The 15,120-nt window shown below is 47.5% G+C and overlaps 3 protein-coding genes across 3 annotated transcripts; 2 read left to right on the top strand and 1 right to left on the bottom strand.

Annotated features, from left to right (window-relative positions):
* The first annotated feature begins 670 nt into the window (after positions 1 to 670).
* ccng1 (cyclin G1) lies at positions 671 to 5,154 on the top strand. The gene is made up of 6 exons (XM_079745231.1): positions 671 to 843; positions 1,863 to 2,126; positions 2,316 to 2,569; positions 2,980 to 3,058; positions 3,495 to 3,605; positions 4,162 to 5,154. The coding sequence occupies exons 2-6, from the start codon at positions 1,863 to 1,865 to the stop codon at positions 4,351 to 4,353; spliced, it is 900 nt and encodes a 299-aa protein (XP_079601357.1). The 5' UTR covers positions 671 to 843; the 3' UTR covers positions 4,354 to 5,154.
* A 151-nt stretch (positions 5,155 to 5,305) lies between these two features.
* nudcd2 (NudC domain containing 2) lies at positions 5,306 to 7,407 on the bottom strand. The gene is made up of 4 exons (XM_079745232.1): positions 7,017 to 7,407; positions 6,282 to 6,330; positions 6,038 to 6,189; positions 5,306 to 5,472 (listed from the first exon to the last, which is right to left on the bottom strand). The coding sequence occupies exons 1-4, from the start codon at positions 7,203 to 7,205 to the stop codon at positions 5,389 to 5,391; spliced, it is 474 nt and encodes a 157-aa protein (XP_079601358.1). The 5' UTR covers positions 7,206 to 7,407; the 3' UTR covers positions 5,306 to 5,388.
* A 431-nt stretch (positions 7,408 to 7,838) lies between these two features.
* On the top strand, positions 7,839 to 15,120 carry gabra6a (gamma-aminobutyric acid type A receptor subunit alpha6a; the record flags this gene model as incomplete). The annotated part of the gene is made up of 10 exons (XM_079744277.1): positions 7,839 to 7,879; positions 7,972 to 8,069; positions 8,243 to 8,310; positions 8,761 to 8,981; positions 9,325 to 9,407; positions 9,484 to 9,627; positions 10,721 to 10,873; positions 11,418 to 11,662; positions 13,506 to 13,738; positions 15,096 to 15,120. 10 exons carry the CDS (start codon positions 7,839 to 7,841, stop codon positions 15,118 to 15,120), a joined length of 1,311 nt encoding a protein of 436 aa, XP_079600403.1.

The following is a 15,120-nucleotide window of genomic DNA, read 5'->3' as shown; positions in this document are numbered from 1 at the left end:
TGGTGGGTGGGTTCTCCCGGTCTCAAATATATATATGCCATTATCAGAAATTGTTTTTAACGCCCGTTTCAGATACAATGACACTGTAAAAATGGTTAATTTGTGTGTGTGGGCACTGCAGGTTCTATATACAATATACCGTGAACACCTTATTTTGAAAACCGGGGTTAGTCACATGTAGAAAGTCACTCTCCCTATCTGCGCGTGTATTCTATCCTTTACGGTAAATGCATTGAAACGGCCTGATGCATTTACAATAAATGATAGAATACGTGCGCACTCCAAATGCAGGGACGGCTTGCTTAACCACTGAACGGCGAGTGACGGCTAGCCTGACTACTGAGCGGCGAGTGACGGCTAGCTTGACTACTGAGCGGCGAGTGACGGCTAGCTTGACCACTTGACCACGTGACTAGGCTAGACCGACGGCAGTTTAAACCAGTGGCGGACACTATGGATAACGTAGCACGTCCAATGGTCTACCTCGTCGACTTGAGCCCGCCTCTATCTGAAAAGGGGCGGGCGTTATGCATAGCCGAACGCCCCGCTTAGCCTATGGCACTTTAGAACGGGTGACGTCTTGTAAAACCAACCAATCGGGTGGCTTTGTGCGCGGCCACGGGGCTGGTCTTAGGTAGCCCCGACTGGATAAGAGCCCCCTTTTCCCCACTGCCTTATACACCAAGGGTAGGGGGTGTGCAAGGCGCTGTCAAATACATGCTTAAGACTTCTTATTGATATAATATACTGACGCTTTATTGTTTAGTTTCACCTCTACGTGAATCTTCTTTTCCACCGACGCATTTTTTTCATCCACGAACAAACAGCCATCTACTGAGAAAGGTAAGCCGGCCCTCCGCCCTCCTCTCCCCGGTGTAACTACTACATTTATACCGGGAGGTGATGAACGTAACCTTACTACAGTTATCATGTGTGTACTGAGTAAAGTAAGTTATTTGTATTGACTTACAAAGTCCGGGATGTTTCGATCACCAACCTGCTGGCCTGGTGTGTTTCACAACTACGTTTTGGTTCGATTACACAAGGCGAAAGTTGTCTACTTCAGCTTTATTATAGTCCTGGAATACCTTATAACATCTCGGTTTTACGTTGAAATTAATGATCGAGGTTAAACTCATGGGTAAGTACATGGAGCTGGTGCCGTGGGACCGTGACGAAGCCGTAAAAGGAGCTTGGGAGCCGTTCTCCGCCGGGTCTCAGTGTAGGGACATGCCCCGACATGTTGAGGACCAGGCCCCGGTCCGTGACGAGCGCCAGGCCCCGGTCCGTGACGCAGAAGGCCCGACACGGCCCCGCGTGACCTGGCCGTCGTAAACACCATCTAATCGTCATTATCTGTTATGGTTGACTTTAATATAACGTCAAAGATAGACAATCTGGATACTGGGGGTTTAATGTAAACGCTGGAGCTGAATCAAATCGCTTGGCTAGACTGGTCTCCGCCCCTTCCGAGGCCGGTTCAGGCCGGTTCTGATGACAGCGGCCCGGAGACTTATGGGGTGGGTTACATATTTGGGATGCGTTACATATTTTGTCCTATCACATGATATTATTTGTTGTTAGGGTTTACTTCTCGGATGTGTTTTCATATTGAACTGGTTATATCTGGAACGCCCCTGTCCTACTGAAACGTAATGGAAATTTGGGAGCGTCAACATGACTGCGTTCCTTTTTTTTTTTTTTGGTGTGGGTCATTATTTACAACACCTATCCTCTTTTAAACTAGAACGTATGTCCTCCAACGCGTTGGGCAAGGGGGCTACACAAAAGTACACACGTGAATATCTTATAATATATTCAAATTGTATTCACGTCCCGTCTCGATCTTTCCGTCTCGTCAGATGATTGACACGGTGACAGGATCCGGGCCAGCGCCCTTTGCGGTCCAGCTGAAGGCTCTGCTGGACAAGGAGGCCCGCTACCAGCCCAAGCTGAGCGGCCTGCGGCTAATGGAGGGGGCCAGCGACAACGGGCTCAGGATGACCGCCCGACTGCGGGAGTTTGAAGTGAAGGACCTCCTCTCCCTGACCCGGTTCTTCGGGTTCTGCTCGGAGACCTTCTCCCTGGCCGTCAGCCTGCTGGATCGCTTCCTATCGATCATGAAGGTAAAGGACACGGCAATAACGCACGCTTTGCTCCATAAGTCCTGACAGTGGCTGCTGTATTTGAGATCAGGACACCTGACTCCACACAAATCAAGCGTTTTTACTGTCTCACTTCAGAGAATGTCAGCTGTGCTTTGAAACCGTCCCGGTTGGGAGTTCTAACGATGCCGTCCTTGACCCCGGTCTCAGATCCAGCCCAAGCACCTGTCCTGCGTGGGGCTCTGCTGCTTCTACATCGCCGTCAAGTCCTCGGAGGAGGAGAGGAACGTGCCGCTCCCCAACGACCTGATCCGCATCACGCAGAACCGCTTCACAGTGTCGGACATGATGCGCATGGAGAGGATCATCATGGAGAAGCTGTACTGGAAGGTCAAGGCGCCCACGTCCCTGCACTTCCTCCGCCTCCTCCACGGCCAGGTCCAATCACAGCTCAGCACGGACGGGTAAGGATGCTCTCGAGGAGCGTAGTCTCAGCCACATACAATTGTAGAACTTCTACTATCTTTGTTGTATATGAGGAATGGCTCAACCTAGCATTGTTAAAGCTTAAGCACTTGTTTCTACGAACAGCCTTACTGTACCGACAGCGATGTATTGTTTTTCTTCTGACAAATGTACTTATTGTAAGTCGCTTTGGACAAAAGTGTCTGCTAAATGTAACTTAATGTTATATTATTTAAAACGTCCTAGTAGTAGGGTGGCATAGCTCAACATTTCATAGCATTTGATCATTTTGTGACTAAAGGCACCAATTTGGTGGTCTAGCACAAAATGAACAACAGGTTAGCTATGCCTCTCCGCTAGTTATCTCTTTCCTGATATGTTAACTGACCAAATGGACATTGTCTAACAGCAGAAAGATCCTCAGCCTGGACCGACTGGAGGCTCAGCTCAAAGCCTGTCACTGCTCCTTTGTCTTCTCTAAAATAAAGGTACGGTAGCCTTATTTTCCCTATCATTTCTTGTATTCAAAATGTCAGATTGTTGGACATGGAATATGGCAGCATAATTTGACGAACCCGGCTGTTCAGAACTGTAAACCTGCTCCATAGGGTCAGATAGGGTTTTATCACACCTGGTATTAAAATAGGCCCCAACATGACTCTGCAGTGAGCACTTGTGAGTCTGCCATTTGGCTTCCTCCCTCAATATGCAAATACACAGTGAATACCATCTGATGTTTTCGCTCCAATCAATGTGAAACTCCAGGAAATATTTTTTCATGTTTCCTAAATAAGTATCTGTATTGATATAATCCTGGTTGAGTCCAAATTGAAATTATGTGGGCATCTGTTAAACTCTTGTGTTTCTTAAACGACATGGTTGCATTGAATGTGGACTAAAATGCTCTTTGAATCCTTTCTGCAGCCGTCTCTGCTGGCTCTGGCCCTGTTGCGTCTGGAGGCTGAAGAGCAACACGATCAACAACATGTGGAGACCATAGCGGAGGCTCTGCAGAGTCTTCAGCAACAACTGAATGTGAGTAAACACAGTATCACTTTACTCTCGGCCAGCGGGTTGTGGCCCAGAGTTGTTTACATGCTCCGGGTCTCTCCGTTCTGTTGGCGCCACGGACCATTGTGACGCCCCTTACTGGAACAAGGGATTCATTGTTGATCACGAATGATGCAGAAGAAAACTAAGCTGAGCATTAGGGGAGCTTATCTTCTACTGGGATCAGGATGTGAAACATGATCAACATTTTTAAGCATTAATATGCTGCCGATAGTGTTATTGACTTTGTTTCTTTTATTTGGTATGGGACAAAATATCAATACTGCGCAATATCGTCACCATTCTTCGTGCAATATTAGAATCTAGACACTGGCACAAAGTATCGATATTGTAATTAATAAAAAGGCACTCTAAACAGATGACTTAAGACAGAAATCCAGCACTTATCTTTTTCAGTCATTTTGTATTCATAGTTATAGGATTGTCTAACAATATATTGATTATCGGTATCGTGGGCCGTGTATTGCTTATTGTGAGATGCCCTGTTGAGTGTGTGTTGATGGGCTCTCTCCTCCTGCAGATCAGAGATGGCGACCTGGTTTGTGTGAGGGAGCTGGCTGGGAAATGCCTGGCTGAGTACGCCACCACCAAGTGCTCCAAGCCAAACAGCCAGAGGCTCCGTTGGATCATCTCCGGGAGAACGCAGCGGCAGCTGAAGCCCAGCTACTACAAGATCGCTCATCTCCCCACCATCCCCGAGACCGTATGCTAAGACCTCGGGACGCCGTGGTGGGCGACCTCCTAATTAGACTACTAACTAAAGAAAATGGTTGAAATATTACCCGTAACTGGTCGCTCACCCTCCCACTTTCCCTTACAGAACTTCATTATTGATGATGCAGTTCTTTAAGGGAAACTCATTGTTTTTGTGAAGCAACACGGTACGACTTGATGTGAAATTCATTAATTACCATCTAGTGAGGTTTTTCTTTTGCGGATTTGAAACGCTTACACAAGTGTACAGTATGTTATTGTTTGAATCTGTGCTGAGATACTTGGTTATTCTCGGGAACAGGTTGCTGGTTTTTAAGCAATAAAGTATAGAACCGCCTAGGTCCTCAGTCCACCATGTGGAAGAGGAGGGAGAAGGGTTTTGTGAAACTAAAAAACGAAACCAAGAAATCAGGCCCAAAACCCTTAACTCCCACCCTAGGTTGCTCGGCTGTCCTCAATGCACACTCCTACCCAAGGTGAATGAAACTTTTAATTTTGTTTTGAAACTGAGCTCGTTGGGGTCTCCCCTAAGTGATGCTAGGTATGATCCTAGCATGTATGGCGGCCGTCTAATCGATGGCCTTGCTCTATAAGATGAGACATGATCCTTATATCAATGGTTACAGATGTAATTAATTTGGAACAAAATTAAACTTTAGACATTATTTGAATGGATTTTAATTTGAAGAGATGGAGAGAAAAACTTTTGGATTTGGCATTTGATTATCGCACTTGAAAATAGTTCATCTGGATGACCCATGTACTTGGACCTTTCAATAAAAAAACGTATTGAAAAGCATTTTGTTGTACAGTATAGATTTCATTTACTCAAACCTACCATTTATTTACAATTCCTATATTTTATATGCTTATTTAAATGGCAATGAGTTGCCCATTGTAAATGCATCCTATGTATAAAGGCAGCATCTGACGGTGTTGACGATATTAATCCCAGATGGGAAATGCAGGTATCATTGTTCTTGTTCGAGAAAAAGCATGGCAAATGTATCAAACCACTTCGACACCTTCATGGTTACTTCTGCAAGCTGGAGAAGTCAGGGCCACCGCCAGCAAAGTTCCCAGAAATCTCTGCACCGCTGAAGTCAAATCCAGGGTTCTGTCGCAACACGAGAGAAATAACATGCATTACATATTATATCAAGTTACTACAAGTACTTTTGGTATTATAGTGCATTACAATAAATTAAGTTTATTGCTAAAATTAAGCACCTTTTCCTGGGGAGTAATTTACTTTTAATGTGAAAGTAATCATTAACTACCACGCTACATCTAATTGCTTAAATGCCGTACCAACTGTGCTAAGACTTGCTATCCACAAGTTTCCGTCTCCTCGTGAAGCTTTGCGCGTATTGTGGGTTTTAATACCGGTTACAACGAGATTGATCTAAACAATCGCCGTCTGTCATTCAATCATTCCGATTTCAACCAATTATTTAGTCTGGTAGTAAGCACTGACTCGAACGGCACACGTTCCAGAGCTGTTTACAGACATCCTTTTGTTCAGTGACAGAGCAACTATATACAGTGATGAGATTAGCCTTCCAGCTGATGAGCTAAAAACACAGCTGAGGCATGTCGGAGGCCGGATGTTTGGCCCACATTTCTCCAGTAACCACCCCAGGAAACTTGTGGATAGTCTCACTGGGATCAGTCCCACTGACCTCTCTGTGGAACCTCTCCAGGGTCAGCTTCCTCTGCATCTGATCCTGGACCCAGGCGTCGGCGCAGTAGTCCCCCTCTAACAGGGAGGGCCAGCAGTTCCCGGCCGCCCGGTTGGTCTTCATGAGGACGATGCGAATCAGGACCTTATCCTCTGTGGGAGCAAAGGGCGGGTGATGAGGGAAAGGCTGGTGGCTCACAGTGAAAGGATGTTCAACGGAGAAGGAAGGCCGGAGCTTCACCTACCCAATGTCCATGTCGACTCATCAGAAACGGTGCTGTCGTAAAGCCTTCCCTTAGAGTCAACAGAGAGAACTAAGATATTATTTTACCAAAATCCCTTTACTGTCCTGGATTTCCTGTTACTTAGCTTGTCCAACTGCAATTATTTTCACAATATACAATTGGGCCTTTTTGGTAACCCACAAACTAATTATGGAAGTTTCCCATTGTCAATCTGGATGATAACGGAACATAGTATGAAGCAGTTATTAGTTTGTAGATGTGTTTTTTTTTCAGTCTACGAATAAAGAGTCAATAAGCCTAATCATATATTTGTTGAGAGGGTCTCAGCCAAGCATGTTTCTATTGTTTTGGATCTGAAACTCAGTCATAATTCCCTTCTCCTTCATCTTGCATTATCTTGTCAACAGCTCGGCCTACAATATTTACTAATGATAATAAATGAGGATGACCCATCCCAGGACTTCCGGGTCACAATGTAGTTTACGGTACAGCGATCATTTCCAGAGACGTTATTCTGGCTTACTTGAGTGATGATTTCGCAACTTCGAGTCATAATTTGAATAAGAGTGACACTTGGTCCAACTTGTGCATTTTAATCACTGTGGCGATACATAGCCATACTGCTGCATGCGTGTCAGTGCTTTGAAACACTGCCTATTTAAAAACGTCACACGAAATGTATGAATACAATCCAGACCAGAAACAGACGACGTGTGCATCTTTCAGAACCCCTACCTTGATGATCTCCTTTCCTTTGACATGCAGTTCAACTTGTCTTGAGCCCAGAGTGCATTTCACCTCCTTCCCAGATGTGCCCTGAGGGACGTTCACTTCGATGAAGACCTCTTCCATGGTCTGGTACCACGACCCCCAAGGGGTAGGGCAGGGCACAACGCCACTCCTCTCCTCGAAGTGCACCGACATGCTGATGCTCAGCCTCCGATCGTCTGCCAGACCCCCAAAAGATAACTTAATAGTTCACTAAAACCTCACAGGATATGACCTAACTAAAGTCTTGGATTGGGCATCAAGAAATGACACATCTATTTAGAAGTGGTCATGGTGTGGAGACGCAGCATGATGTAATAGAGTAGAAGAGCCTTCTCATCTAGATTGGGGTTTATTATCGGACTCATGCTGCTCTGGCTCTTCTTCGTCCAGGTCGGTTCCGGGTGTCCGTCAGGCGGCGGACCTGCAGCGCCACCTGCTGGGGAAAAGAATATAGTGGTGAGGAGACTTCTGCCCTCCATAAACACACTTTGTTTAGCTTAAATCTTTAAAACGTTAAAGGTTGGGGCAGTTGTACTAACCTAATTGTCTCGATAAAATAGCTTTGGTGTTTATCTGGTGGGCGAATGTAGTTTGGAGTGTGAAATGGTTCTCACTGTCTAAAAAAGGAGTGGATTTAGTGATCCTTTAATTAGATTAGGACAGGTCTTTCCGTCTCTTTAAAGTCATTCCGTGTGCAGACACACACATAGTCAGCTGTTTGCGTTTCCACTTTCCTCGTGTTTGTTTTAATATAGAGGTTAAGAAAGTTAACTAACAAGTTTCAGAATGACTTTGTTCATTCTGCTTACTTTCATTTGTTGGGCAAAGTAGGTTGTTTTTATTTCTAAACATAGGTTTACTTGAGTCCCAACTATGCCTACCTGTTAAACTAAATGATAACACGTTTGTCTCATATCAGTACAGGCCGTGTCCATGGAAGCCATTCAGCCAACATCACTGCGATCCTGGACCGACTGCTGGAGGGGTACGACAACAGACTGCGTCCCGGCTCTGGCGGTAAATACCCTTTATATATCTGTTTAATTATTTTATAACGGTTTGAGGCTGAATTTCATAAAATAACAATTCAGATACATTGCCTAAACATTGAAATAAATCTGAATGACACAAAATGTTGTGTAGGCCGATGCTGTGCCTTGCTGTGAGTGTGAACCCTTAACTCTTAACAGGAGGTATAACCGAGGTGAAGACAGACTTCTTCGTCACCAGCTTTGGACCGGTTTCAGATGTTGAAATGGTAACGTGTCTCTCTGCTGTCACCTGGGAACATGTGGGCCTGTTGACGGTGGGAAGTGATGAGCTTCAGGGCTTACTGCCTAATGAATTTTAATGTGTTTGACCATCCTCATAACGGCATTATTGCCGGCCTGCAGATCAATAAGGCATCACGAAGCAGGATTGCTGAATGATTTTATGAAAGACTTCCCGTCGTGAATTGCTTCTACCACCACCACCACCAATCAATGTTTAGACTTTCTGCTGTAATCGGATGGCAGTGGAACTGTCAAACTCACTTATAAGGGTGTGCTGTTTCAGAGGCAATCTAGACATGGAAGTAGCAAACATGTACACCACAAGATAAAATGTAAAATAATTTATTAAATTAATTAACTTAATTAACCACAGAGGATAAATGAGGGACATTCAAGTGAATAACAAACACCACCACTGTTTCCTGACACTGCAGGATTTCACCATGGACATGTTCTTCCGGCAAATGTGGGTGGACGAGAGGCTGAAGTTCGAAGGGCCAACCGAAATCCTGCGTCTTAACAACCGAATGGTGGACAAGATTTGGACCCCAGACACTTTCTTCCGCAACTCCAAGAAATCCCTGGCCCACAACATGACAACCCCGAATAAAATGTTCCGCATCATGCAAAATGGAACTGTGCTCTACACCATGAAGTGAGCCGGACGCGTGTGTGTGTGTGTGTGTGTGTGTGTGTGTGTGTGTGTGTGTGTGTGTGTTTGGTGTGTGTGTGTGTGTGTGTTTGTGTGTGTGTGTATATGTGTGAGAAATATAGGATAGGTACCTCTTAATAGTGTGTGCGTCGGTTTCCGTGTGTGCAATTGTGTGTGTTTCTGTGTGAAGTATAGGATTAGGTATATCTAGTGTGTTTGTTTTTTTGGAGCGGTGGTATCAATATTTACATATGCTTATAGGATGAGTTACAAACGGCTAATTCGGCTTGGTTCAACTCCCATTACCCTGACATGTATAACTCAGACCTCGTTTGGAACGCCTCAGGTTGACTGTCATCGGAGACTGTCCAATGCGGCTCATGGACTTCCCAATGGACGGCCATACCTGTCCTCTCCGGTTCGGGAGCTGTGAGTATTCCCAGTCATCCTGAGGTGGTGCCTCGTGGAAGTGCAATTACACGTGTACTGACCCTCGCCTCTTTAGATGCCTACACCAACCGCGAGATCGTGTTCACCTGGAGGAAAGGCCCCATCCACTCGGTGGACTGCCCCACGGAGTCCATGAGCCTGCTGCAGTACGACCTGGTGGGGCAGTCGCTCTCCAGCACCGTCTTCAAGTCCAACACCGGTGAGTCCCGCTGCGGTGACCCGTAGGCCCCTCATTACACACGCGTGTCTCCCTCGTTCTAAAGCGACAGGTTGAGTTGGCCACGCTCCTCAAAGTCCTCGAGGTATATTTGTTTAAAAAACGAATTCCTGAAACAAATGAGAGAGTGGTTCCCAGTGTCCGTTTCTCCTCCAGCACCGCCCACAGGGGCCGGCTCTCTGCCTGAGATGGTATAGTGTCCAGGGCTGCGGTGTGGGGTCAGACAACCTGCTTAGGAGTCACGGGGGGGGGGGGGGGCGTGAGACCTGCTGAGCTCGGTCAAGGAGGGTCTTGGGAGGGGGGGATGGAGAATGTGGTTTGTCATTGTTTTCTTGGGGGGTTTGTTCCTTTTTTCAGAACAGAAACAATGGTATTCCCCGTTGTGGGCCGATCTAGCTCTATCTGGTGGCAGGGCTGAGAGAGACACCTCAAGGAGAGACAGAGAGACACAGAATGAGAGAGAGGAGAGAGAGGGGAGAGAGAGAGGAGAGAGAGGGGAGAGAGAGGAGAGAGAGAGAGAGAGAGAGCGCACATGTGAAGGCACATGTGTTTGGCTCAGGCGAAAGTCTGCGCGCATGTGTTTTGACACAGTGACATTGCATGCCCTCTCTCTCCTTTGCAGTGTCCCGTCCCTGCTCCTGCTCCTCCTCCTCCTCCTCCTCCTCCTCCTCCTCCTCCCCACCATTTCACAGGGTCTCTTACGCAGCCTCCCTCTCCTTCGGCTCTCCCCCCCTCCCCCTGTCTCTCCCCCCCCCCGTCTCCCCTCATGCCTCCTTTGTTTTAGATGTACTGCCTCATGTCAGCGGGCTGTTCCCCTCCTCCTGGCAGCAGGGCAACTGTACATCTGCCAGCAGCCGCTGCGTTTCAAGGGCGGTCAAGGGCACATGTTGTGTGTTGTGTTCTCTCTCTCTCTCTCTCTCCCTCTCTCTCCCTCCCTTTCTCTCTCTCTCTCTCTCTCTCTCTCTCTCCCGCCCTCTCTCTCTCTCTCTCCCGCCCTCTCTCTCTCCCTCCCTCTCTCCCTCTGTCCGCTGTCTGTCTCTTCCTCTCCGGTTGAGCCACGCTGTTTGTCTTTCAGGTCACTACTCGGTGATGGTCGTCCACTTCCTCCTCCAGAGGAAGCTGGGCTACTACCTGATCCAGACCTACATCCCCCTCATCATGGTGGTGGTGCTGTCGCAGGTGTCCTTCTGGATCAACAAGGAGTCTGTTCCCGCCCGCACCGTCGCTGGTACAACACAGAGCCCTCCCCTCTGCCGTCCTGTCACATACGTTCCTCCCTTGGTCTCTTCCTTCTGAACCTGCCAAAGTTGTTTGCTACACTTTAATTTAATTATGCACCCACATAAATTAGAAGAATCGTTTTTTTTTGTGTTGCATTTTTATAATTATTATTATTACTATTATTATTGTTATTATTATTATTATTATTATTATTATTATTATTATTATTATTATTATTAATTTACAAAACCTGAATATTCTTTTATATATTTATTATTAATTCACAAAACATGAATTAAATTGTATTTTCTATTTATTATTATTAGTTTTATTAATTTAGAAAACATGAATATTTTTTTCTATTTTCTACTTATTATTATTATAATTATTATTATTATATTAATTTACAAAACATGAATATTTCTTTTCTATTCTATATTAATTATTATTAGTAGTAGTAATTTACAAACATCTCACATCTCTTTATCTCTATCCATGTGCTGGGCTCTGTCCACCCATGCTGGTCCCGTGACCCCTGCCGAAACCTCCAGGCATCACCACCGTCCTCACCATGACAACGCTGAGCATCAGCGCCCGCCAGTCGCTGCCCAAGGTGGCCTACGCCACCGCCATGGACTGGTTCATCGCCGTGTGCTTCGCCTTTGTGGCGTCCGCGCTCATCGAGTTCGCGGCGGTCAACTACTTCGCCACCCGGCAGGCGCACCGCCTGAAGAAGCAGAAGGCCAAGCTTCACGAGATGGAGATGATCGCAGAGGAGGACGAGGACGGGGCGTTGGTGAGCGGCCGGCGTAGAGCTCGAGAGGATGTGGAGGATGTGGAGGATGTGGAGGATGTGGAGGATGTGGAGGATGAGGTGATGTAGGTGATGAGGTTATCTAGGTGATGTAGGTGTTGAGGTGATGAGGTGATGAGGTGATGAGGTGATGTAGGTGATGAGGTGATGAGGTGATGAGGTGATGAGGTGATGTAGGTGATGAGGTGATGAGGTGATGAGGTGATGTAGGTGATGAGGTGATGAGGTTATCTAGGTGATGTAGGTGATGAGGTGATGAGGTGATGGAGATGTTGTAGGAGATGAGGTGATGAGGTTATCTAGGTGATGTAGGTGATGAGGTGATGAGGTGATGGAGATGTTGTAGGAGATGAGATGATGTGGATGATGTGGTGATGAGGTGATGAGGTGATGTAGGTGATGAGGTGATGAGGTGATGAGGTGATGAGGTGATGTAGGTGATGAGGTGATGAGGTGATGGAGATGTTATAGGAGATGAGGTGATGTGGATGATGAGGTGATGAGGTGATGAGGTGATGGAGGTGATGAGGTGATGAGGTGATGTGGATGATGAGGTGATGAGGTGATGAGGTGATGAGGTGATGAGGTGATGGAGATGTTTTTGATGCTCCGGATGCTAAAGACGCTGTTAAAACAGTAAGAAAGCGTTGAGTTTAGTCACATGTGTACGTTTCAGCCTCTTCAGTAGTCATCCTCTTTTGGTAACTCGGTGAGTGGACCTCATCACCTCATGAAGAGTATTTATGGTGAGGGTATCAAAAACTCTTCAGAATTCACATGGGGATACGATTCGGTGTGGTGGCAGTAGGCACCCTTTGAATGTGTGCAGAATGTGTTGCGCCAACATGTTATTGTATTTGAAAATTAGAGGTTAAGAAAGTGAACTAACAAGTTTCAGGACCACTCCCTTAGTTTTTCGTTTCTTTTATTTGGTGGGATGGGTAAATCAGTTTTTTTTAATATGTCAGAGATCCAATTGAACTGTTTACAAAATCAAATAGGCAAGTTCCCTTCCACACATCCATACATAGCTTCTCTCTCTCTCACTCTATTTCTATTTAAGTACTATTTCTATTTAAGTACATCCCGCTCCCATGATAAGAAGTTTTCAGTGTGGTCTTCACAGATGACGGTTTTCTTTTTTATGCTAATACCTCACGCCGCTGTGATGGTGTCAGGCTGGGATCTGCCTCACGCGAGCTCTCAGCGCTCCAAAGCTTTATAAATAGCCCTGGTGTGAACACGGCACACAGCTCCGTGCTGTCACATCTCCACACTTTTCATAAGGACCCCGCTACCTGCTGTGCACCTTGTTCCCGGGGGCCCCACCAGCGTCTATCTACACCTTGGTTGGCGTACACATTGTGTCAGAGTGCGGCAGGGTGTAGACATCCCCCCTGATGTACAGAGACATCCGTACTCACCGCGGGGCAGTAATTAGCGAGACGGAGCCTGTAGTTGAACGGTTAATTGAACAGGGAGTTTTATTTTCTTGCTGTCAATTCTAGGGCGCGAACCGCGCCCTCGTGCCCCTGAGTCCGTCGCCCCCTGTGCTAACAGAACTCTGCACTCCTGTATCAGGTCCTTCTCCAACGGCACCACGCCCGAACCGCAACCCTCATGCAATCACACGCACACACGCATTACACACACGCGTACATGTTGCAAAAACCTCTCCGGTTCACAGATCACTACGAAAGCACAGAGAGGTTTCGACGGGTCTCAAGAGCGTAGTTTGCAGGGGGACCAAAACACAGAGAATACATTCCGTTTTTATAAATACCCTTACATGACTAACCCCACCCCCCCCCTCCCTGTCCCTCAGCCGGACGGCTTCCACCGGGGGACCCTGAAGAGGAGGAACCACTCCATGGCCCCCAGTGAGGGGACCGTGCCCATCTTCCTCCAGCAGGGCTCCGCGGTGCCGGCAAACCCCCAGCTGGCCGGGACCAGCCCCATCGACCGGTACTCCCGAATCCTCTTCCCCCTAACCTTCGCCCTGTTCAACGTCGTCTACTGGTCCATGTACCTGTCCAAGGACACCATGGAGAAGCCCAGGTGAGGCCTTCTGTTTGCTACCACGGTCCAGACCTGTGAGTCGTTCAGCAGGCGTGTTTTATCCCAGGTCGCTCCCAGAGGATTCCGTGGCACTCGGTGAAGGTAAGGGGCTGAGGGCGTCTCTCTCAAGGACGCCCACTAGTGTGCACATCGGGAACTCTCCACGCAGGGAGTCAGACACCAGAAATACAGTCGCGCTCGTAAAAGACACGCACTCAGACAGCGTATGCTCGAAGAATTCAAAAGCCGTAAGATGTGCCGTCTTTGTGTCGTTCGACCCTTTACCTTTTAAGGTTTTACCGCCCTCTAGATAAGGCAACACAGAATGCAGAGAAAGCTTTTTATGAATGCATAGCAAATGTTGCAACACCCCCAGGAGCGAACAATGTGAGGTGTTATTGTAGCTGCGTTGCAGGCTGCGCGTTGGCTGTAAACGTCGTGGATCTGCCATGGAGGAGTGGGGGCCCAGGGCTTCGTTCCGATAGAGAAATGGCAATAAAGCGCTCTCCTCTTCGGTTAGGCTGACCCGAGGGCTGAAGGAGCTAGACAGCAGAGCGTGAGGACTCCAGACCTCCACCCAGGGGGGAGAGAGGAGCACAGGAACCCCACCGCTGGTTATGTTGAACAGGAGCCACATAAAACACAAGCGTTCAATCTCCTTCTGATAACTGAGCCACTTACAGGGCACAAAGCTACGAGAGAGGGAGAGGGAGAGAGGGGGAGAGGGGGAGAGAGAGAGGGAGAGAGGGAGAGAGGGAGAGAGAGGGAGAGGGGGAGAGAGGGAGAGAGAGGGAGGGAGAGAGGGAGAGAGAGGGGGAGAGAGAGGGAGTGAAAAAGAGGGAGAGGTAGAAAGAGAGGCAGAGGGAGAGAGAGGTAGGGAGAAAGAGAAAGAGGGGAGAGAATAGAAGCGAGAGAGAGAATGAAAGAGAAAGAGGGAGGGTGAGAGGGAAAGAGAGAGCGGTAGAGAGGGAGAGAGAGACGCACACACACATGAAAGCAGGAGAGAGAAGAGAGGGAGAGATCTGTTACATAACACACGGGGTGTGCAGATCTCCCATCATGTTCCTGTCGGGGTTGGGCTTGTGTTATGTTGATAGTGTTGTGCGGAGTAACGAGACAGAGAGGTAGACAAGATGGAGGCCGGAGCTCCGCTGTACGGGGATCCTGATGCTCTTTCCCCGTTCCTACATTATTCCCGCCTGCCCTGGGAGGACCGCCGCCACGGCAGCGCTCGGCGTTCCCCGCTCTGTGAGCAGGACGTCTCCGGGTGGAGAGAGAGAGGAACTGAACCCTCACTCTTGGCTTCGATCTCTGCTCACATGTTACTGATGCTCTGCTGTATTGTGTTCTCTTGCAGAGACATGAATTCACCATCCTCTTAG

The sequence above is a fragment of the Pollachius pollachius genome (assembly GCF_949987615.1).
Source record: "Pollachius pollachius genome assembly, chromosome: 10".
Lineage (NCBI taxonomy): Eukaryota > Metazoa > Chordata > Actinopteri > Gadiformes > Gadidae > Pollachius > Pollachius pollachius.
This window is presented reverse-complemented; position numbering and strand designations above follow the sequence as displayed.

Bases quoted from the DNA above. Each gene is read 5' to 3' on its own strand.
- ccng1 (XM_079745231.1), top strand. From the start codon at position 1,863: ATGATTGACACGGTGACAGGATCCGGGCCAGCGCCCTTTGCGGTCCAG. The intron at 2,127-2,315 runs GTAAAGGACACG...CCCCGGTCTCAG, and splicing joins GCTTCCTATCGATCATGAAG to ATCCAGCCCAAGCACCTGTC. The intron at 3,059-3,494 runs GTACGGTAGCCT...TCCTTTCTGCAG, and splicing joins TTGTCTTCTCTAAAATAAAG to CCGTCTCTGCTGGCTCTGGC.
- nudcd2 (XM_079745232.1), bottom strand. From the start codon at position 7,205: ATGTCGGTGCACTTCGAGGAGAGGAGTGGCGTTGTGCCCTGCCCTACC. The intron at 6,331-7,016 runs GTAGGGGTTCTG...GTTGACTCTAAG, and splicing joins AAGGAAAGGAGATCATCAAG to GGAAGGCTTTACGACAGCAC. The intron at 6,190-6,281 runs GTAGGTGAAGCT...TTGCTCCCACAG, and splicing joins TGAGTCGACATGGACATTGG to AGGATAAGGTCCTGATTCGC.